This window comes from Gobius niger (assembly GCF_951799975.1).
Source record: "Gobius niger genome assembly, chromosome: 19".
NCBI classification, from domain to species: Eukaryota; Metazoa; Chordata; class Actinopteri; order Gobiiformes; family Gobiidae; genus Gobius; species Gobius niger.
Window position 1 is genome coordinate 21222370 of NC_136870.1, and position 24157 is coordinate 21246526.

General features: G+C 40.6%; 4 protein-coding genes across 4 annotated transcripts; 3 read left to right on the forward strand and 1 right to left on the reverse strand.

The window, feature by feature from the left end:
• The first annotated feature begins 926 nt into the window (after positions 1-926).
• gch2 (GTP cyclohydrolase 2) lies at positions 927-7597 on the forward strand. Its single transcript, XM_079577283.1, has 6 exons — positions 927-1324; positions 2590-2699; positions 3953-4008; positions 4952-4983; positions 6070-6154; positions 7139-7597. The coding sequence occupies exons 1-6, from the start codon at positions 1036-1038 to the stop codon at positions 7266-7268; spliced, it is 702 nt and encodes a 233-aa protein (XP_079433409.1). The 5' UTR covers positions 927-1035; the 3' UTR covers positions 7269-7597.
• A 2559-nt stretch (positions 7598-10156) lies between these two features.
• Positions 10157-11926, reverse strand: cript (cysteine-rich PDZ-binding protein). Its single transcript, XM_079577827.1, has 5 exons — positions 11800-11926; positions 11549-11614; positions 11216-11270; positions 11032-11135; positions 10157-10575 (listed from the first exon to the last, which is right to left on the reverse strand). Exons 1-5 carry the CDS (start codon positions 11813-11815, stop codon positions 10511-10513), a joined length of 306 nt encoding a protein of 101 aa, XP_079433953.1. The 5' UTR covers positions 11816-11926; the 3' UTR covers positions 10157-10510.
• A 1201-nt stretch (positions 11927-13127) lies between these two features.
• pigf (phosphatidylinositol glycan anchor biosynthesis, class F) lies at positions 13128-16478 on the forward strand. Its single transcript, XM_079577001.1, has 5 exons — positions 13128-13492; positions 14085-14176; positions 14273-14389; positions 14521-14629; positions 16216-16478. Exons 1-5 carry the CDS (start codon positions 13262-13264, stop codon positions 16327-16329), a joined length of 663 nt encoding a protein of 220 aa, XP_079433127.1. The 5' UTR covers positions 13128-13261; the 3' UTR covers positions 16330-16478.
• A 4350-nt stretch (positions 16479-20828) lies between these two features.
• LOC306978677 (E3 ubiquitin-protein ligase TRIM21-like) lies at positions 20829-22909 on the forward strand. Its single transcript, XM_079577325.1, has 2 exons — positions 20829-20996; positions 21247-22909. The coding sequence occupies exon 2, from the start codon at positions 21253-21255 to the stop codon at positions 22855-22857; it is 1605 nt and encodes a 534-aa protein (XP_079433451.1). The 5' UTR covers positions 20829-20996; positions 21247-21252; the 3' UTR covers positions 22858-22909.
• The last annotated feature ends 1248 nt before the right edge of the window (positions 22910-24157 follow it).

Sequence of the window (24157 nt, forward strand, 5' to 3'; positions counted from 1 at the left end):
TTAAAGACTAAAGTCAAGGTTTAAAATTGCAGACTCCAGTGAAGTAGACCTATTTAAATCTATCTAATTACATGAGGATTCAAGCCTGTCAAATGCACTTTATTCTCTTAACTTCCACCTGAACTGAGCACATTTTCTGCAGTTGAGCTTTACCCAAATCTAAAAGCTTCTTGAACAAAGCGTCAAAACAGGGACGAAAACAAGGATGATAATAGGCCTACAGCAACATAGTGACCACAAAAAGCAACAAAAGAGCAACAGAAACACAATAAACAAGCAAGAAAAACACAATTAAAAAATGCAACCAAAAAGCAACAAGTTAAAAAGTGACAAAAAACTATGAAAACCAGACAAAAAGAGACAAAATTTTGACAAAATGTGACAAAAATGGAGCAACAAAAAAAAAGTCACTCCTGTAGACTCCAGGTGAGAAGCTTTTAGATTTGGGTAAAGCTGAACATAAGAAAATGTGCTCGGTTAAAGTGGGGGTTAAGAGGTTAAGGTGGAGTAACGCATTCAGCCAAACAATGCACCAAGCAACATTTTTTCGCGCTTTTGGGGGACCTACAACTTACAAAAGTGATTTTACTCCAACTTTATTGAAAGAAGTTACGCATTTTAAAGATAAAGAATGTCACGTTATACAAGCAAGACCTTCCTACGTGTAGCTCCACGAGGACACATCTTTCGTAGAAACTGTGGAGCACGCCAAGGGCAACACCCGAGCGGCAAAGTGGCGAGAAATGTCTCCAGATCACGCGTCCACGGCTCGGACTCTGATGACATCCAGCCACGGGGACGAAACGACGGGCTTTGACGTAGTGCGCGCCGTGGCCAATGGGACGCCGGTGCGCATGAAGCGGCTGCGCGCGCTATAAAAAGGCGGTGTGGACACTCGGTGAGAGCAGCACTCAGCATCTTCCTCCCAACTCGTATCGTGCGCGCAACAGGACCCATCTCTCTCTCCCTCTCTCTCCCTCTCTCTATCTCTCTCTCTCTTCTTGTCACAATCCGCTCCAAACGCACGACGACGCGATGAACGGACACTGCAACGGCAACGACGTGGCTGTGGAGGAGTTCCACCTCAACAACAGCTTCAGCGACCTCATCATCGACACCAAGAAGTCCGCCGTGCACCGCAAGCACGAGACGTCCCGCAAGGATGACGAGGACAAGTCCCGTCTGCCGGCCATCGAGGCGGCGTACACGTGCATCCTCCGGGAGCTCGGGGAGGACGCGCACCGAGAGGGGCTGCTCCGGACCCCGCTGCGAGCCGCTAAGGCCATGCAGTTCCTCACCAAGGGCTACCACGAGACCATCGACGGTGAGTCATGATCGGGGTGGGACTGGTTCGCCTCTGGTAAGAGAGACGGGGGGAGTCGGAGGATGCTTGTCAGGATTATGGTACCAAGGCTATACTATTCTATGACCTTATGCAAATACCTATTTCTGGGCGACACGACCAGATCAAGCTCAAAGTGGTGGTATCCCTGCCACTTTTAGTCCAGTCCATGGGCAAAAAGAGTAAGCAAAAATATTTACTCATGTAGGCTAACGTTTCTGTAATGTCAAAGTCATGTCAAAGTAAAAAGGCAGTGAAAATTAGTTTTTTACTCAAGTTGAAGTTAAAAAGCAAGTGGTCGAAATGAAACTTCAGTATAGGCTCACTGCCAGTCCTCCAAAGGGTAAAAGTCCGGATGTTTTGGTGTTGTAATCCAACAAGCGGAAAAAACAACACACTTTATTATACACTACCCTGATATATTGTACCAAACTAAATTTAGTGCATTGTAATCTGCTTTCTAACAATCTACAATAACGTGTATGTAGTAGATAAACAATGGAATAAAATGTATTAACCTTTGGGGAGCAACTATGGCATTAGATGAGGCCCCTCTAGTAACAGAACAAATGCCCCTATTGTATTGCTTGTTAAAAGGAATTCAACCCGCAACCTCCCAATCACTTAGGGTTAGGGCTTAAAGGGCTTAAAGGTTAGAGTTGGGGTCTTATGTCTTATTACATTATGTACCTTCAAACTACGAATACAAATGATTCTATTGTGTATGTAACAAACAGGTACAAGTTATTACACCTTGCTTCACATTACATTGTACTAAATTTGGCAGGTTCAATGTATAAAGGGTGGCGTAAAATAAAGTGTTTCCGAACTTGAGTCACTGACAGCTTTACTCTCTGGGGAAAGAGTATCCAAATGTTTTACTCAAGTAAGACTGTTACTTCAAAATAACACTAAAGGAGAAGCAAGAAGTACTGTAATAAAAGTACACCAAGAAGTGCAGTTTGTTTATGTACTTGACTTGAGTAAATGTAAAAACATTGAGAAACATGAAGAGTGATTGGGAAGTTGCGGGTTGGATTTCTTTTCACAAGATAAGGTGCTGTTTCTAGAGGGGCCTCATTTAAGGCCCATAGTTGCTCCTCAAACCTCCCCATAGGTTGAATGAGCAGCGTGAAAGGAAACAATCACCTCCATTGATCCCTCTAATTCCTATTTACAGTGTCCATGACTTGAGCGGAGCCCTTGTCGTTTGAGCAGATCGATTTATGGACCTGTTTGTTTTGCAGACATCCTAAATGATGCCATTTTTGATGAGGATCACAACGAGATGGTGATTGTGAAGGACATAGACATGTTTTCCCTCTGCGAGCATCACCTGGTGCCTTTCTTTGGCAGGGTAAGACTTTTTATTGTATTAGTCAACAATTTCACTTCTGCACACAACCAATGTAACATAAAAGCGTAATTTAGATCTTCCTTGAAGTCTTATGGCCCATGATCAAAAGTATCTTTTATTAGAAGGTTATTAAAGCTTCTTTTGCATTAAACGTTTGAATTGCATTTTTGTTTAAAATGTGGTAAAGTCGGTAAATGAATCTTTTGCCCAAGGCATGATAGATTGCATAGGGATGTCAAATGGGCGGCAGCGGTTTGCGCTCGTGCTTCACAACTAGAAGGCCCCAGGTTCAATCCCCTTCAACTAGGTGATTCTGACTATTAGCCTGACTCCACATCTGGAGATGAGTCCCCGGGCGCCTGCTGCTCCTACAGGTTGCCCCAGCGACATTGACAGATGGTCAAATGCAGAAAACAAGTTTCCCTAAGTATACCTTAATATCATTGAAGTGCCCGGTCCCTGGGCAAGAAGGCTTCACATGTCTCCCATTTTCTAATATTTCATATTGAACATGGACTCCTATCGCTGGTCCTGGGGTGTGTGGGGTAACTTACCTGGATCCCCCTCCCTGTTAACGGCCCTGGATAGCATTATACAAGGCAGATATTGAAACATCCTACCTCAAACGTACCTCAAACAACGACAATGACTCAGTGTGAGCATTTGTCCACTTATCAATAGGTCATAAGATCTGAATCTCAGCTCTGACAAGTGCAGTCTGTTGTTGTGTCGATGGGCAAGACACTTTACCCACTGACAGTGTTTGAACATGGTGTGTAAGTGAGTGGTGGTGGTCACAGGAAGCTGGGCTAGCTGTGGAGCTGTGGAGTGAATAAAAAGTAGAATGTGACACAAATGTAGACCATTATTATTATTATTATAACTATTAAGAGTGACATATTATTGTCAAACGTAGCATTTATCTGCCTTCCATTGTACCAACCGGTTAAAAAGTCTCACACTGAAGACTTAAAAATAGACGAAAACATCTATGTGACATCCTACAACTGTATTGACCACTTATTCTTATTCAACTATGCTATTCAGGGGCATCTGTTTGTTTTATTTTTGTTTTTTATGCCTAAGTGTAGCATTGTAGTTGGGTATTTCACATTGGATATCCAGTTATATCGATCCCAGTTCTTATGCAAGCCTCCTCATGTAGAAGTCACTGCCCTGAGCTGCCCGGAGAGGTTGTATTTGTACAAGCGCCTGAACTGATTCACGTTTTTGCTCCTCTCGACCCTCTTTAGGTTCACATCGGATACATCCCCAACAAAAAAGTGGTGGGACTCAGCAAACTGGCGAGGTATTGTATTTGCGATGCAGAAATGAATTGAGAACGGCCCCATGTGCACACTTTTAACGCAAAACACTGAACAAAACTTAACTCTTAAGGTTCATGTAGTCAGACAGTCAGACACTATAGAATTAGAGATGTTGAAATCTTTACCTTGATTTCAACACCTCTTATCCTAGTTATACCACAAACAAGCAGAAACAATGAACTTACTTTACAAAACAGGAGTGAAAGCAAAGAGTGGATTTGAGCTTGTATAATGTAGCTAACTCTGCAGCATTCAATCACAAATTGCAAATGTCTTTCCTTGTGTTGACATATTTGCTCTAATGTTAGCTCTAAACATTACCACTAAGTCTCCTGCACGCACTCCTCCTAAATCAGCAGGTCTATATTGTATAAGTATAAGTAGCTTACGGGAAAAAAATGTATAAACATGGCCTTGGCCTGTGCCGATTTTCTAAGGCCGAAAGTCAATATACTAAGAAGCATTAACATCTCTTGTATTTGAACTGTTTTTGAGCGTTGAAAAGTCTCTAAACTAGCCCGACCCCGCGTTAGCCTCTCTGCTGTAAATGCCTGCGCAGTTACTCCCAGTCGAATGCGTTCTTCTGTTATTTCAGTGCATTGACCTGGAGGCTTAAGTCTGATCCCGCAGCCTTCATCTAGTCACACGAGTCCAAACTTCATCATGAGAAAAACTCCCCTCACAACTGTGGGAATGACCTACTACCACCGCTACGTTTCCGCCTTTCTTTACTAAAATATCACCCTAAACTCACAGCACAAAAGCAACAGGCGGGTTGATGGGTTTTTGGACAAACTTGCAGACCAAGCCCTGTTAATAATTTGCTTTTTGTACGTTCGACGTGGTCGTGTTCGGTCTAAAACTTTCGATTAATGATTAAAGCAAATACAGTGGAATAAACCTTGATCTTATTTGTTTTTGTAGGATTGTGGAGATCTACAGCCGCAGACTGCAAGGTGAGAGGAAAAGGCCACATGTTGCCAAGATTGGATGTAACTGAGGGATGAATAGATTTTTGAAGATAGTTTCATGCTCTGAAGATAAGAGGAAACCAAGGTTGAGTAATAAATAGTAATCTTGCAAAATGGCATCATTAATCAAGAACTCTCCCAGCTCCACAATGTTTATTTTTGGAATACGCTGTACATGTAAACATAATAAGAATAATACAAAGATTATCTGTGAGTTGATCTGACACAGTTTTGTCTGTGTAGCCAAAGTACAAGTTATTAACATACAGTGAGTTCACTACAGGACAGTATATTAGCGCAACCTAATATTTGAAGAGTCAAAGTACAGATTTTTTTTACACTCTGGTCAAGCTTAAAATACCTTAAAAGTAGGTAATTTAAACATACTACGTAGTTATGTTTATCCAAACAAACCTGGGTCAGCCCCTTCGATGCCTCTGGGGCGACCCACCAGGGGCATTGGGGTCCATCTCCATGTGTTGAGCTAGGATTAGAATCACCTGACTGGAGGATTAACCTATTGTGCATGCTTTGTTTATTGTGCACCCAGAGCAAATCCACTCAGACACTGGGAGAACATACGAACATACAAACTCCTCACAGTCCAGGAATTGAACTCTGGACCCTCTTTAGAACACTAACTGCTCAGTCTGATTTATCCATTTGTTGTTTTGCACACGGTTCAAAAATGATATATTACTTTCCGGTTTAATCCTGGTTTATGCCTTGGTTTAACACCTACGTTAGCAACAAATAATTATGGTTAGAATAAATGATTTGACACGTTATGTGATGTTAATTATTTCACTGCCTTATTGAACTGATGCTGAGCCTTCACACTGTATCTATATTTCAAATCATTGTCCAGAAGTACGTCTTGGGCATGTCCAAACACCCATACACTAAGACTACCTTAGGCTGCACTACATAATGTTTCCTTAGATGAGGACCGGTAATAATTTGAAGTGAGATTTAGTTTTCTTTTATTCTTGTTTTGACACAGCTTGAAAAAAAAGCCCTAAATGGTCATAAATTTAATGGTGTGGGATTTTTGTGTTTTTTCCCCTTTAGTGCAAGAGCGACTTACCAAGCAGATCGCAATGGGGATTTCAGAGGCTCTGCAGCCTTTAGGGGTGGCTGTGGTCATTGAAGCATCGTGAGTAAAATAAATACTTTTGACAATTAACTGTAGACGCTGTGCAGAACTTCAAATCATAACTTGGTAGCCATTGTACATAAGATACCACTATGTTACTATTTAATCTTTTTTATGTTATTTTTCTCACATTTTCTGCCAATTTGCACGCCCTGAGTGTTTCTAAGAGCAGTATGCAACAAGTTAATTTCTCCATTGAAACTTCAATCCATATCTTATCCTATCTTATCGCACAAGAAGTGACTTCCTGTTTCGATCCAGCGCACCAAAATAAAAGCACCATCTTATTCATTTGTTCAACTTTTATTTTTGCCTAGCTATTAACAGACAAAACGTTTAAAATGTGTGTATTTAATTATATTCTTTTAATGTTGCAAGTGCTGAACTAATCAATGAGACGAGCTGTGTGCTTTTATTTTGGTGGGCTGGATTGAAGCAGGAAGTCACTTCTTGGGCGGCGTTGTTATGATTTTGAAGTTATGCACAGAGTCAATTAACTTAAGACGCTGTGCTTAACTTCAAATCATAACAACGCTGCCCAAGAGGTGACTTCCTGTTTCACTCAGCACGCCAAAATAAAAGCACACAGCTCGTCTCATTGAATAGTTTAGCAGGTACTTGCAACATTAAAACAATATAACTAAATACACACATTTTAAGTGTTTTGTCTGTTAATAGTTAGGCAGAAGAAAAGTTGAACAAATGAATAAGATGGTGCTTTTATTTTGGCGTGCTGGATCGAAACAGGAAGTCACTTCTTGGGCGGCGTTGTTGTGATTTGAAGTTATGCACAGAGTCAATTGTTCTCAAACATAAGTGTGATGTTTATGCTATTCTTTGTTTACAGTGTGGTTGTTTTATATTTGTTGGCCTAGCGTTCTCTCTCGTCATTTCAATCTCATCGCGATTGTTCCCGATTCGATATTTTTTGCGATATCGTCCAGCTGTTTTACATCTCTAACCAGACTTGCGTGTCATTTGCAGGCACATGTGTATGGTGATGCGTGGTGTGCAGAAGATCAACAGCCGCACAGTGACCAGTACCATGCTGGGCGTCTACCTGGAGGACCCACGGACGAGGGAGGAGTTCCTCACCCTGACACAGCGGGCCTGAAGCCGCCCCATCACAGCACTCACTTCTCCCTCCTCCGCTGTGAGGCAGCTCTGGACGGATCCTCCATACATGTCGCCCTATTATACTGTACTTTAATACATCTTGTGTCAATTGTTACACACATCGTCCCATACATGAAGGATCCTTTTCATCTAAAGAGCTGATGCCATGATGCAGATCTCCGATGTAGGATTGGAGCCATTCTGGAGGGCGTTTTTAAATCACTGTGAAATAAAAATTGGTGCCTTGAGTCCACGTTGTACAGCCTTAAAACATTACGTTTGTGTCACATCTTCATTCCTTCCTTATTGTAATAGGGAATTCAAAACTGGTGCTTTTTCAATGTTTTTTTGTTTGTTTTTTTGTTTTCACTCACAAGGTTTTTATGGTCATTGTAATATAGCCTACTGTGTGACATTTTGAAGATGAACTGTAACTGTAAAGCTCATTTCTGAAATCAAAACGACATGAAAATAAGTGGCTTGCACAAGTGATCGAGATCAAGCGTAGAGATTTGATTGAATAAAGTAATAACTTGAAATGTTTCCACTTGTCTGGTTTTTATGGTCTGATTGGACATGAGTTCAGTTCAGTTCTCTCCATCAAGTTTGCAGACGACACAACAGAGACGAGTCAAACTACTTGTGTGAGGTGAGCAGTCGGGCCATGTGGTACAGACAGAACAATCTCTCTCTAAATGTGGGGACGACAAAAGAGATCATTGTGGACTTTCGAAGAGCGCGGGTCCAGCATGCTCCTTTAACAATCAACGGTGCTGCTGTGGAGAGGGTGACCGGCACTTTAGCTTCTGGGTGTGCGCATAACCGAGGCCCATGCACATTGCATCACTGGTCAGGAAAAGTTATCAGTGTCTCTACTTTCTTCGCAAGTTGAGAAGAGCCAGAGTCCCAGCCTCCGTTATGTGCAACTTCTACAGAGGGACGATAGAAAGCATTCTGACCAGCTCCATCACTGTGTGGCACGGCACCAGACTCCTCCTCCTCCTCCTCCTCCAGCGCATCGTGAGAGCAGTGGAGAAGATCTGCGGCGCCCCTCTCCCCTCTATTAAGGACCTGTACTCCAACCATCTCACCCGCAAAGCCATCAGAATCACCAGGGACCCTTCGCACCATCACACAGTCTCCTCAAGGTAATGCCTTCAGGGAGGAGACTGCGGAATCCACAGGCCAGTTCCAGTCAACTGAAGAACAGTTTCATACACCAGGTTGCCAGGAAGCTGAACTCCATCCCTTCCCTGTCCTCCCTCTGCTTCCACCCCTCTCCCCCCAGCCCCTGCTCCACACCAAGGACGAGAGAATGAACTATTTCGATTCATTTGGAAATGAATTGACAAATAAAATCTTTGAATTTTAATGGTCCTGGTGCCATTCTATATTAGCTCAATGCCACACCAGTAACAGGCCCCTATAGGAGACAAAATGTATTATAGAGAAACTCGATCAAAACTTCTTTTTATTAAGAGTCGACATGTAAACTCTTGAGCCTTTTCAATTCAAAAGAATGCATAGTAGAAGGACTGATAGTCAAATTGAGCCTATTTTACAACCAAGTGAGATGGGTATTCTTTCTTCTATTCTAACCAGCATTCACTATAGTTTCATTATAAATATATTGGATCTTCTTCTTCCACACCCACATCCACACTGTTTTTCTTTCGACCACAAATAAACCAACATGGACCATTCAATAACGTGTAGTTTTTGTTGTTGTTGCTGTCATATCTCCTGATTTTGAGTTTACTCAGAGCAAACAAATCTTCGACCGCACGTGCGCTTATATAACACAGCAGTAAAACAAACCTGGAGACCTGAAGGTGATTTCAGGGGAACCACATAATAAACACTAAAAGAAAGAATTGATTCAAAACATAAATGACAAAGTAGAACAAAAAAATGTTGAAACTAAATTTGACTTCTATGCACCACTACCTTAGTAAACCAAGTGGGATTACAACAACGACAAATACTGGATTGATGTATGAATAGAATACTTACCTATAGCCAAAAGTTAGTGACTACTAGCATGAAGAATTAGTTGGATATTTGGCGTTTGATATAAAGTGTATTTTCAATACTCACTCTTGGATATTTCACATTTTTTACAGCCCAAAAAATACAACAAAGAACAATTTTTTGGAAATGTTTTGACTGATGAAGCAATGCTTCAAAATAAAGTATTTTTTAAGTGATATGCGACAGTAGACTAAAGGCTAAAAAATCAAGTCAAATCTGATTAACAATATGATTCATAATGCACAATAACAGTTTTTATCACTTGTTTTGATGCCTGACGTTTATGTCCAAATCAAGCTATGCTTTTAATTTGAAATCACTGCATTGTCCTTTCACAATGATCATGTCAATATTTTAGACATCCCAACTTTGTTGTTAAAAATTAATTTGGGAATTGATCATTTAAGTGAAAGCTGTCATCATTTAAAAGGAAAACTATGTCAATATATATAAAAAGAAATGTGCCAATGAATCTGCAAAACCAGATCCTATGAGAAAAGTGTTTTAGTAGGTGAGTGGTCCTAATGCGAACTGTGCTGCTCAACCCCCCACACACACACACAAACATACCCCAGTGCTGTTAAATAAGTAGCTTACATCACCTGCACCAACCCGTGACGTTCTAAATCAGTAATATAATTTAAAAAAACCCTGTGTTGTGCATGTGCAGCTCAAGCCCTGGGGCAAAACGAGGCCTTTCGAATATCAAATACCATGAACTTTGACCTTTTTTCCGAGGGGCTGCCACGATTGTACGCAATATCCAGGGGTAAACCTATTACTCCAAGCACACTGAGTGAATGAGGATTAATTGACGTAAGCAACTAAAATTAGGCATAAACAACTCAATACAGTCGTCATAATGGTTTATTCATTCAAAATAAAAACTATATAACACAGAAATCAATTCAAGAGCAAAAAAATATCTTTACAAGGTTCAAAAATGTCAAATGTACACATCATGTTAATCGGATTGGCCTCAAGGAAGTGCCATTTCAATGGATTTTAAGAGACAACAACAGTGCTTTGCCTAAGGAACTGCAGCAATTTACAGAGGCTTGAACATTTTTCAGACACAAAACAGAGATAGGCCTAATCAAGGGAAAATCTCCAGCAAGGGCAACTATTATTGAGCCATTGTGGGAAAATGCAGCCTAAGCACATGTTTCTCTCCAACATGTTGTATCCAGTCCAAGCAGATTGGCTCCCTCACACTGACGTCTGTTTGTAGTTCTTGGTGTCCAAAACCTTCTTGCCGCACATTGCACAAATTCCTGAAAAGAAACATAGAGCATTAGCATTTCTGAGATCGCATTCCAGCCTTCCTGCTAATATGGCAATCAATAGAAGAGGATTTGTTTGAAATAGGTGACTTTAATGCACATAAGATGTAAGAAAATAAAAAGGTCTGAATGCAAAACTAGATACAGATTAAGATTTTAAAGATAAATTGCCATGTACTTGGTGTGAAACATTTTACCTTATGACTTCATATTGGACTGTAATGCCGTAAAATGCAAGATAATGTAGAGAGCTACAGAATAGAAGAATGTTAAAATGTACAATAAACTGTGTCCAAGACAAAATGGAGACATCTTACAATGGGATTTTTTTTTTATTATACCTGATTTTTTTATTGTAGTTTGCAATATCATATTTCTATCCTACATCCATATAGAATCTCTTATAACTTTTGTAAAAAAAAATCTGAAGCATGTTTTATTTCTTACCCTTCTTGTAGGCACAGCCCTGACAGTAGTGTGATCCAGACTGATGGACGGAGCTCTTACAGATCCGGCAGATGGCAAAGCCTGACTTACTGTATGGATCAAATCTACATGACAAGTAAAAAATTACATAAATAAAACAAAAACAACAACAAACAAAAATGTTAAATGCATAACATTAGGTTACCTGGCTTTCTTTGATGTGAGGAGCTTGTTTTCATTGAGCCTACGACCCCCGCTCTCTGAAATATGAAAAGAAATGTGGTTATTGTAATTTATTGTTGGAAATTGCAAAACAAGGTCAAGTGCAAATAGAAAAGAAAACACAATCAAAATAGTCAAATAATTACTTGCGATGATCAGATCAGAAAGGTACTATTGTCACATTATGTACATGGATTATCAAATCAAAGAGCATAGTAAGCAGTTCCATGTTTGTACATAGAGAACTGTAATTACAGCATTAATAACGTGTCACATATCAAAACAAACAGAGTTGCTAACATTGTTGTCGTTTTACCTGTTGTATTACGGGCTCCATCCTTCCATGTATCGGGAGTAATGACCTTTCCCAGCTTCTTCTCACCTATAACAAAATCAACCATTCGTTAGACTAGGTATAAAAGTATTTTTGCTCCACAACGTAAAAGAAAACATAGGGCAGCAGCTAGTTAGCATAGCCTAGTAGTTGCGTAGTTGGCAAAATATTGGTCAAAAACGTCCACATTTATGTTAAAAAACAAACACATTTCCCAGGGTTGCTATACGTACATTTCTCGCAAACCATCTTTAAGCTTCTTTAGAGTATTAAAGGAGCAAATCAACAAGGAAATATTAGCTTGGAAAATGCTAGCTCTGAGGTGATTTTTGTAAACTTCCGGCGCTGTTTCCGCCTTTCTTAAAAACGTCATTCTTTTTCCACGACTGCCATTGGATGAATTGACAGTCAATCAAAAATACTGCCTCATGATTGGATAAAAACTGTCCATCAAGTTTTAGACCGTAAACCAACAAATTCCTTTATTATTTTGTTGCACAATAAAAAATAAAACGTCTAAATCATGTACACGCTAGTAAAAACGAATGGGCTATATGCACAGTTTCCCCACGTGACGTCTTCCTGGACAGTCAGCCAGACGCAGCACTTCCTGTCGCTGGTCGTTTACGTTCACAATTAGCAGGTTCCCACACAAAAATAGCGATAGCTCAGGATCTGGTTAAGGACAACGAGTTACTGATGGACAGTCAAAGCAACGTATTACAAACATCATGTCCGCTGTGAATCCAGCACCCAAAGGAAACGCCAGCTGTCGTAAGGGCGGAGCTTTTATCTTAGAGCTAAAGGCTAGTGTTGAAAAATGATAATATAACATGTAAACAAGTAAATATTATTTAAACTACTAACAGGACGATTCTTTTTTGCGCAGGCTCGTTCAAAACTTTGCGCTAGTTTTATTTTTTATTTTGTTAGCCGCGTTAGCTTCAAGACAAAAACATCCACCGTTATGAACACGGAGTTTCCTCCAGTGAAGTCGTTGCGTCTCACGTAATATTTTTTAACCTGCTCCAGCCACATCCGAACTTTTACTCGCTGTCCTTTACCAAATCTTAAGCTATTGCTTCATTTCTGTGGGACCTGCTAATTTTTAATGGGAAGAGATGACAGACAGGAAGGACAGCCTCTGGCTGACTGTCCAGGCGGAAATCACGTGGGGTCACTGTGCATATAGCCCATTACTTTATTATTATTATTATTATTATTATTATTATTATTATTATTATTATTATTATTATTATTATTATTATTATTATTATTATTATTATTATTATTATTATTATTATTATTATTATTATTATTATTATTATTATTATTATTATTATTATTATTATTATTATTATTATTATTATTATTATTATTTTTATTATTATTATTATTATTATTATTATTATTATTATTATTATTATTATTATTATTATTATTATTTAGTGGGTAGAATATATTTTACTTTTACTTGGTTAAAATCATACACATTTTATCTACACAAACTTTGTCATTTTATTGTGAAAGGTTTACAGGAAGTGCTCCCGTTGCCCTTGTGTTTACGGAAATAGCCGGGCTTAGCGATGGAGCAGCACACCTTCTCTCTTCGTGTATGAGTTAAATTCTGCTTTAGATCTTACATTTTTTTGTTATTCTATCAATCTAATCCTGTAGATAAACACTTTCGTCACCATGTGGGACCGGGAGATCCGAGCCATGGGGTCTTGCCACGCCATCCTCGCGGCCTCGGTCCTCTTGGCTACGGTGCTGCCCGCTGCCCTGGTCTCGGGGTTCTCGGTATACGGGACTCACCTGCTGTGGATCTACTCCGTGTCCACAGCGGTCACCGGGGTCAGCGCCGCCGTCTTCTGGCTCCTGGGAGTCACACCGAGGCCGACCAAGAAACACACGATCGGATACAAGGTGCACAGTAAAACAAATAATGGAATTTTATTTTGTAGTGGGCTATTATATCGTACACGTCAAATAGAAAGGGGAATTGTATGAGAGACAGTACTATGAAATGTGCTTCGTCTTCCCTTTGTGAGTAATAAGTAATAAATAAATAAGTGGCCAGGCAAGTTAATTTGTAGAGCTCATTACAATAAATATGTCAAAGAACAAGGATTTGTTAAGTATCTATGGTAGTAGTAATCAAGGAGTGGTACTACTGACTCAGAATACCTCACGAGATTTACCATTACAAGATATTACCAGACTGACAGACATCTGCACCAACTCTGACCACCACCATCATTCACACACAGACATCATTCATCCTGGCCTATTGTACATGTTTTTAGAGGTAGGGGAAACCGGAGTGCCCGGAGGAAACCTACGCAAACACAGGGAGAACATGCAAACTCCACACAGAAAGGCCCAGTCCAGGGGGGAATCGAACCCGGACCTTCTTGCTGTGAAGCACGAGCGCTAACCGCTGTACTACTGTGAATGTTTTAGTACACCCCAATTACTATGAAAAGTATTTAACAATTTTCTCCCCTTTCCCCCTCAGCTGTCCCGGTTGTTGCGCTCCTGCCTGTATTTCTTCCTGTCGTGCCTCTTCTTCCACACAGTGCTCGTCCTCTACGGAGCGCCCCTTATCGAGTGAGCATGAAAAGTTGCAGCCATTTGAATTCAGTGGATGACTATTTACACAATTACAGATCTCTTAACCAAAGCTGTTATTTCATTTCTCTATAGCTTTGCATTAGAAACATTTTCCCTGGCTGTGCTGCTGACTTCTCTCACCACCCTGAGGTGCCTCTGTGTCCTTGGTCCGAATGTGCAGGCCTGGATACGGGTCTTCAGTCGACACGGGTAAATACTGTATCTATGTTTCTGCTATTAGTTTGTAGATTAGTTATGCCCAGATGCCGGTGCTACGCTTATTTTAGGGTAAAAACAAGTTTTCCTTCACAATTCACCTGGTCCTTTCTTTATGTTTCCAGAGCTATGTCAGTGTGGGACACCTGTTTGCAAATCACTGTAGCCTGTACATTAGTAGGAGCCTGGTTGGGAGCGTTTCCCATTCCACTGGACTGGGACAGGCCCTGGCAGGTGAGACGAGACCACAAATAGTAGTAGCTCATTTACAGAGCGCAGACCACAAATAGAGCAAAAGATGGATATGAAATACAATTCAATCATCATTTAAACCTAGCCATCCAATTCTTGCAAACATGAAATCCAAATGAGTGAAACTTGGACTCGAAGATAGTTTTTGCGTAATCCATTATTACGCTCCCATAGGAACCAAACTGCTGCTTTTAAGCCTCTGTGAGTCGAACAGTCCTAAGAGAGGAGAAACCAATTGTCACCACGGTTAAACACAGATCTTGAAATAGGCCCGTATTGTTTAATGCATACAAAGCTTACAAATCTGATAAAATATGGCAGATACTTTACAAATAAATTGTCAAATAGTTTCCTGCGAAGAACTAAAGAGGTCAAGGTCAGACTTTCTGCCCTTGTTCTGCCGTTGCATTCATCGTGCCTCTATGTAGTTCTTATTCTGAGTGTAAAGAAAACTACTAAATCCAATCTATACAGTCTAACCTTCACATTAAGTTAAAAGGAGGCAGATAGAACTTTGGTGTTGATTAAAAGTAGGACAGACGAAAAGATGAAATGTGTTGTTTGAACAAGAAAGAACTATATCATCCAGCAATGATCCATCCTCACTCAGAGTCGGCAGAAAAGATTTTGTGCCACGCCACAGTTACTGAGGTCGCAATGCCCCGAAGCAGCTTGGTCCCAGCATTTTCTTTTCCATGTGGCTTCATCATAGAGAATTGAAATGAAAAAGCTCCAACATCCTTTGCAAATAGCTGTAATCATCCATTGCGTAACAGGTATGCCTTTTCCCCATTTAAGAATTAAGCAGTAATTAACAAACGCAATATCATCCCAGCTGAAAATTGCCTGGACTTTGATTCACTTGATTCAGTTTTTGCATAATTCAATTCCGTGGCTACTGGCAAAAACGGTAATTATAGTTTTAAAAGCATTGGGTAAACAGAGTTGTAATTGAATCATTAATCTAAGTAGGTTATCAAATTGTGGCCTGCATCCACAATGTTTCCACAGGGTTTCAAATTATGCCAAAATTAAGGCTTTAATATCACTAAAAAGGCTCTAATTGGAATACTTACTTCACTTGCAGCGTTAAATCTGCATTTCTTGCAAAATAATAACATTTATATTGCAATATTTAGTCAGAAAAACAATAATATTGGCTAAAACACATTCAGTAGCAGTTTTGGCTGAAATTTTACACTCTTCTCAAAAGTTGCCTGTTGTATCTTATTTGCTTTTGGATATTGATATTTCTCCTCACTCTTCTGTCGATTAAATATTGCACAGATTTTGTGTGTGTTAAAGGATTAAGAATATAGTATTTGGGAATAAAAATCAAAGAAATCTAACTTGCAGCTACCTGTATAACCCCTGCTTTCAATTCTTTAGCTCTACAGTTCAATGTTATTAGTGCAAAATCCCACATATTTTCATCTAAGCTCTTACTTTTTATCTGTCCATAAGGAATTTACTCAAAAGGCAAATGTTTTCAGAGATGTACGGCCTTATTCACAATGTGTTTGTCCAATTTTAAGCTCATAAACAATCAACATTTTTTCCTCTTTCAGATGTGGCCAGTGTCCTGTAGTTTTGGCGCCACATTCGGTTTTCTGACCGGACTCATTGCGGCCCCTGTTTGGATCCATTACCATCGGAAGCAGCTCACCTACAAATGCAAGTGAAGGAAAGATGTGGACCCGTAACTTTTTTACTAATATTTATTGGGGGTGTTGATGATCAATTGCTTCTGTTGGGATATACTGAATAATTTTGTAATAGTTATAGCGGACTAAATCAGTTGCTGCTGGTTGAACATATTCTGAAATTGAAATAAAATGTTTCTTTTATAAGTAAGGCTCTTTTTTCTATGTATGTAATTGCAAGTGCTTGTTCCCATTTTAGCCTCTAAGTGGCGCTGTTGCAGCACCAAACGTCCTAACTCCATTTCTAGTCTTGATTATAAAGCATGTACATTATACTTCCAATATAAAATCCAATATTCCTTTTTATTAAACCTCACGAGAAAGAAGCAGTACCTTGATGTGAAAAGACCTTTGATTGGTAAAAACTGGTAGGTTTTAATTTTAATCAATACATAGTGAATGCTGTTTTGTACAACAATAGTAGGAGTGGAAGAAGCTAGCGTTTGTAAAAGGACTAGATGCAAATTAAATAGTGTTAATAATTAATATAGCATCTAATAATCAAACATTACGTTATCTTGCATTTATTGTTGAGTCTTCAATTAAAGTTAGGAAGGATTGACAGGGTTTTGGACGCAGCAACAGGGTGGATGATATTGACAAGAGGATTGCTGTGTCGGCAAACTTGATATGTACAGAATAAACTACAAAAGTGCAGGAAAAGCATGGAATAACATGGACGACATTGCGACACTGTCAGGAACACTGTGGGGAAATGCTTTTATTTGATCATGTTTTTAGAAAAGTCCATATAACAAAGACATACAGAAGGTGGTAATGTACTACTAAGAAGAAAGAGAAACTAAACCAGTACAGAACTGGGTGTTTACCAGGTCATAACCAAGACGAGACCATCACAATGCAACACTCAAGCTGAAGCAAAAAGGAAACATCCTGGTTAAAATGAACCATGAAGTCTAACAGGAACAGGCTACCGTTTTTCCATGCTGAAATATGTTCTTACCTGAGCTTAGACGAGTTGATGAGTACCTGTCTGGTCTTTGTGCGTGCGCTCAGTCACGCAAAACGACCAAAGATCCATCCATCCATCCATCCATTTTCTTCCGTTTTATCCGGGGCCGGGTCGTGGGGGCAACAGTCTCAGCAGAGATGCCCAGACTTCCCGATCCACGCACACCTCCTCCAGCTGTTCTGGGGACCTCGAGGCGGCACCGGGCCAGCTCGGAGCGAAAGCCCCAGCGTGTCCTGGGCTTCCACAAGGCGTCCTCTCAATAGGACATGCTTGGAACACCTCCCGCGGGAGGCGACCACGAGGCATCCGAAACAGATGCCCGAGCCACCCCAGCTGGCTCCTTTCAACGACCAAAGATGTTTTTAGCATTTGGCCTCTCCCAATGTGTTCCTATAGCTCCAAACGGGGGTGAAGTTGGAAGCTACCATACTCTTCCACGGGCACAAACAAAGACCAGACAGGTACGTATCAACTTGTGTAAGCTCAGGTAAGAACATGTCTCAGTGTGGAAAAACGGTGGCCTGTTCCTTTAAATTGCAGAGAGCCCTTTGCACCAGAAGAAGTCCAAGCACCACAGTTTGAAAAGTACTTACCTGTAAGTTTTTGCATGTTTTATTTATTTATCAGTCTCTCTCCTTTCTTCCTCTTCCATCTTTCTCCACAGTTCCCGTCCTGGGGTAGCGAGCGCAGATTTATTTCCAGAGCATTAATTCTACTACTTGTATGCAGCTCATGTCTCCTTTTCTTGCCTCTCGGCCAGCAAAGGAACCTTACATTTTTGTCTACGCAGTCAAAACTAAAATGAGAAATGGACTCGGTGAACAAATTACTGGAATGGTTCTGTTACGGATTAAGGATTACATCTTTGTGTGACGTGACCTGAAGTTATATCTTGAGGCATTACATAATTACATTCAAAAGTAACATTCATTTTCCACAGCTTGAGACTGAAGTTATAGTCTCTCCTTTAAATTTTTAATGTGGGCTAGTGGTTATTGGCTCGTTTGTCCAAACAGCTTCGACCGAGGCTTATTTTATGGTACAACAGAACAGACTGTCAGGTTTGTGCAAAAGCAATATTCTTCCCTCACTTAAAGTACATAACAAACATATTTTAGATCTAAATCTGTTGTAAAACACTGGGAAAATGCCTTCAAGTGCCTGAACTGAGACGATTTATGCTGACTTGGATATGTTTTTTACTGTATTGAAGTCAGACTGCCAATGGAACCAGCATTATTTTGTATGAATTAATAAAGAGACATTAACTTGTACATTTATAATAAGACAAAAAGGTAAGAAAACACATGCTTTTTCCGTTAGCAATACTCCAAATCTGCACAAATCATGCAGAAATATCTTCACTTTGCTTTTACTGATGTTGAAGTACTCCTGGTATTATTACGCCTTACAATATAGTTCCCCTTTTTATCCGCTTAGAAAGTCCACATTGTTGAATTTTGTGTAACTATACTTTATCGTGTAACACTTCACGTAACCATATTTAAATAGGGAAAACGTGGAAGAGCTTGGTAGCTTCTATCCTCACCTCGTTTGGAGCTATAGAGGAGAGGAGGAGAGGCTAAATGCTAACGCCGTCTGTGCTGTGTTTACGTGACTGAGGGCACGCGTGAAGACCAGACAGGTACAAATGAACTCGTCTAAGCTAAGAACATCTCTCAGTATGTGAAAACGGTGGCCTATTCCTTTAACAAAGTGCATTTCCTCCAGTTCAGCTTCACCCAAATACAAAAGCTTCCCGACTGGAGCCTATAGGCCTGTGTAACGCCTCATTTGAAAGACCTACAACGGATATTTTCCCTTACGTTGGTGCCATGTTGTCATTGTTTTTTTTGTTTTTTTTTTACGCTCACATTTTTGTGGGTTCTTTGTCAAATCTTTTCCACTTTTTGGTCACTTTTCCATTGGTACTTTTGATCTTTTGTCATTTTTTGTCACTTTTTCATTCTCGTCTCGTCTTATTTTCGACACTTTTTTCAAGAAGCTCTTAGATTTGGGTAAAGCCAAACTGGAGAAAGTGTGTTCAGGTGGGGGTTAAGAGGTTAAGTCATATTGAGGCGAGGTTATTGTGGATGATTTGCATGGTCATACAGGACAACACCGCGGCCCTGACTGAGGCTTTTTCGAGTCAAATTCAATACTTACTAAACATTACACTTCCCAAGAACCTTTTTTTCTCCTCAGAAATGCTTTTGCTTTTTTCTAATCATCCGTGGTGTAGTTATTCACTGTACAAGGCACACAATCCGAATCCACAAATAAATAAATGACATTGTACAATAATTTGCAGTACTTTATATATACAACCACTGGGGAATTACGAGGTCGTTTTCACTTGTACCAGGGGTCAGCCGTTTCACAGCTCAGAGGTGTGATTCAGATTTTCCCTTTCTCCCTCATATGAAGCTAATAAAATACTTAACACCAGAGTTACCAGGGGAGCGAGGCGAGGAGTCTGCCCCCGGGCTGTACATGAAGGTGCAGGTGATAGAATTCTGCAGCAATGTCCTACAAAAGAGCCTGACAACATGAATCAGGTCAGGTTATATCTCACCACGCTCACTAAAACATGATAGTATCAGACAATGAAGTAAATGTTAATCTATTACAAATAAGCAACATATTTCATTATTTTTGGAAAGACCCACACAATAGCATCTATAAATTATTCAGTAAAATCATGACTTGCCAAAAAGAAAGTGTCTCACAATGCCAATTTGGTTACAGAGAATAGAAAAAGAAAATAATCATTGTTAAAGGTAATAAATGTTGAATGTGCTCTTTGAAATTCAAACTTGACTTTTTTGCCCACCTCTACTTCACAGTTACATACAGCTACAGGAAGGCAGATAAAATCAATCAATCCATTAAACATCAATCAATTAATGACATAAAAAGTGAAGAATGAAGATAAAATACTTCCAACTGTCATATGCACTGCGAACAAGAAATATATTCAGCCTGTTTTCGATCTTTGTGCTATACTAGCTCTACTTAGGACGCGATTGGGGACAGGTATTTGGATTGTGGAAGTATGGGAGAGCCCCTTTGTTCATTTCCACGCTGGTTTTATCCATAGGACTTCGCAACCTGGTGGAGCTCATTCTGTTTTCTGACTGGTCTATAATAAAAGTTAAAACATTAACATTTAAGCAAAGTGGATTCAGATATGAGGACACTTATAAGTCACATTCATGAAACAAACTATTTTAGTACCATAATAGGATTGCAGAACAGTATGCTTCTTTGTCAATTTCCTTTTCTTTTCTTTTACATATATTGAATTTGATGTATTTTGGAATGAAAACAGCATTAAACCAGATTTTAAATGTTTTGCACCATAAATTATTATAAAACCTACTAATATATTAGAGAGGGGGGTCTCAAGTTGTTGGTTGAGTGATCTTGGGGGTCTTTGCCTGAAAAGTTTGGGAACCCTGCCCTGGCTGCCTGTCTCTTTAAGGCCCTGCTGGATCAACCCACTTCCCTCATACGCTCCTTCCAGCAGAAAAAGTTTCCAAGTGGTTCGTCCAATCACTGAGATAGTTTCACTTTGACTTCACACAGCAGTTTCAACCAACACAAGTCCGAGAGGAACCCGAACAACACCCTTTATTATTTGCATCAAGTTGGACGCGTTTCCAAGTCAAAGGTACCTGGTGTGCACCGGAATAAGAACGACTGAAAGAGCCGCACAGAGTCTGTTTACTTTTATTTTGCTCTGAAATATTTACAACACTGTGGGCCTTGTTTTTGCCGTAGCTGCATGAGGAGTGTTTGTTAGTCACTTGTGTGTTTAATGACAATGGCTGTGGTGTTGCCACCGCACAGTTTCATTTTTAGTTCATATGGTTTTCTTGTGGACAGTATTATTATCACACCACATCTCCCTCTGTCCTCAGGTGAAAATGGCTGCCTCTGCGAGCTCTGATGACGAGTTCCTGTGCTCTATCTGTCTGGACCTGTTCACTGACCCAGTGTCCACTTCATGCGGACACAACTTCTGCAAAGGCTGCCTCGCTCAGCACTGGGACACCAGCGCCCCCTGCAGGTGCCCTCTGTGTAAAGAGCTGTTTCAGACAAAGCCAGAGCTCAAAGTGAACACACTGTTCTCAGAGATGGTTTCTCGGTTCAAAATGGAATCAGGAAGTAGCTCTGAAGTGTCCAAACCTGGAGAAGTGTCCTGTGATTTCTGCACTGGTCCCAAACTAAAGGCGGTCAAGTCCTGCCTGGTTTGCCTCTCCTCATTCTGCGAGCTGCACCTCCAGCCTCATCTGAGTGTGCCTGGACTGAGGGGCCACCAGCTGATGGAGCCTGTGGAGGACTTGCAGGACAGGATGTGCCCTCAGCATCAAAAACCTCTGGAGCTCTTCTGCCGCAGCGACCACAGCTGCGTCTGCACCATGTGTGCTCTGCTGGAGCACCAGTCCCATAAGTTTGTGTCTCTGAAGGAAGAGTTTGAGCAGAGAAAGGCCTCTCTGGTGCAGACACAGGAGGAGAGCCAGCGCATGGTGGAGCAGAGGAGGATGAAGATCCTGGAGGTGCAGAGGTCAGTGCAGCTGAGTGACAAAGCCGCAGACATAGAGAAGACCATAGGGCTGCAGGCCTTCACTGCTCTGATAGAGTCTGTGGAGAGGAGCAGAGAGCGCTTCATCCTGGAGCTGCAGGAGAAACAGAAGCAGACACAGACTCAGGCTGAAGCGCTGGTCCAGCAGCTGAAGCAGGAGATCTGTGAACTCGAACAGAGGATCACTGAGGCTGAGGAGCTTAAGCGCTCTGAAGACCACCTGCATTTCATCCAGCACTGCCCCTCGCTGCCCCCTACTGGTCTGAAGGACTGGAGCAGCGTGACGCAGGAACCACAGTTTGAGGGAACAGCAGCACGAGTTCTGTCTGAGCTGGAACAAAGCCTGAAGGAGACTTTCACTGAAGAAATAAAGAAAGTGATTAAAAGTGAACTGCAAAAAGTGCAGCTGTTTGCAGTGGAGCTGACTCTGGATCCACAAACAGCTAATATTTATCTGTCTGTGTCTGACGATTTGAAGCAGGTTCATGACACTGATGTGAAAAATTTCTTAGACAGTCCACAGAGATTTAATTGGAGCACTGTTATTGCAAAGCAGAGCATTTCTTCTGGCAGGTTTTACTTTGAGGTTCAAGTCAAAGATAAGATTGAGTGGTATTTGGGGGTCGCCAAAGAGTCTGTTGACAGAAAAAAGGTTCTGGCGAGTAAAAATGGATACTGGTCCCTGTATATGAAAAACATAGATAAGTATTATGCCTGTACTGACCCTCATGTCCCTCTGTCCCTGGACTCTGCTCCTCAGAAGGTGGGGGTGTTTGTGGACTTTGACAAGGGTCTGGTCTCTTTTTATGATGTAGATACTGAAGATCTGATCTACTCCTTCACTGGCTGCAGCTTCAATGAAAAACTGTTTCCATTTTTAAATCCTTGTTCTAACGAGGAAGGTACAAACTCTGCTCCTCTGATCCTCATCACAGTGAAGGAGTGACTCTCATTAATATAATCAACAGAAAAGATCTATGTGGTTTGTTAAAAATGACATGGGTGATTTGAAAATTACATAGTGTAAAAAATGTTCCAAAATCCTACTTTATTGATTACGTTTTTTTCCATATACTGCTGGCTGCTGTAATTATATTGTACAGTATGTTTGTTTTTCAGTATATGCTTTGTGGCTGTTTGTAGAACATTGTCACTATCAATACTTTCAATAAAGTAATTACCATACTTGTGACACCGGTTTTAGTGATCATGGGCTGTTTACTACCATCACCTTGGTACTCTTCACCATCACCAACTCACAATCCTTTTTTTGGTCAGAGAATAAATAGTGGTATATGAATATTTCCTCTACCAAGTAATAACACTTATATTAGTGAAACAAATTCAATTAACTATTTGTTTTGTATCCCCTTCCCTGTCCTATGAAGTGCATTTTTAGGCCAACATTTTAAATAAGAATTTGTTCTCAATGTTTTGCCTGATAAAATAAAGAAATAAATACATTTGAGCTGTGATATGGACCAAACAGAGACACAGCAACGTTTAGACTTTACATCAGGTCTAAACCCAGGGGCGCAGATAGGTTTTTGAAACTGGGGGGGACAAAGCTGCTCAGGCATGACAACCTATCAAACTTAATTGCCCATCATTGCAAGACAATAATGCGTATTGGTACGGTTTCTAATCACTCACCAAGCATGCCACATGACGTATGAAAAAGCAGTCCTGACGTAGGCTACACTGTCTGATAACCAAGTAAACCAACAGCTCGCGTTTCGCATTTTGACACACGCACAGCCCAGTCAACACAAACACATGAGCGCAATACCGTTTCTCGCCGCATATCAAAGTGAATGGTCAAGGGAGGCGCTGTTTCGCACATTGCAAAATGCTTGCAAGATATTTTTCTTCATAAAAGTGAGGGGGACGGATCCAGGTGAATGAAAATCTGGGTACGTCATGTCCCCCCCGTCCCCCCCGCTATCTGCGCCCATGTCTAAACCAGCACTAACCGATGCCTGTAATGTTTAACTAGGATTAAACTAACCAAGTAGAAACTAAATCTGAATTAATTGAAGAAACAGAGCCGACCTTTTCCCTTTCAATAATGAGACTGAACCAGGACAAAATCTAGTCAAACCAGCCATGTGTAATAGAGCAGTGCAAATGGCTCGAACAGGTTATTACATATATGAGTCTGATACATAGTTACTGAGTCTTGTTATCATTCATGGGTCTGATGGCGGTGGGGAAAAAACTGTTCATGTGGCGGGAGGTAAAAGTCT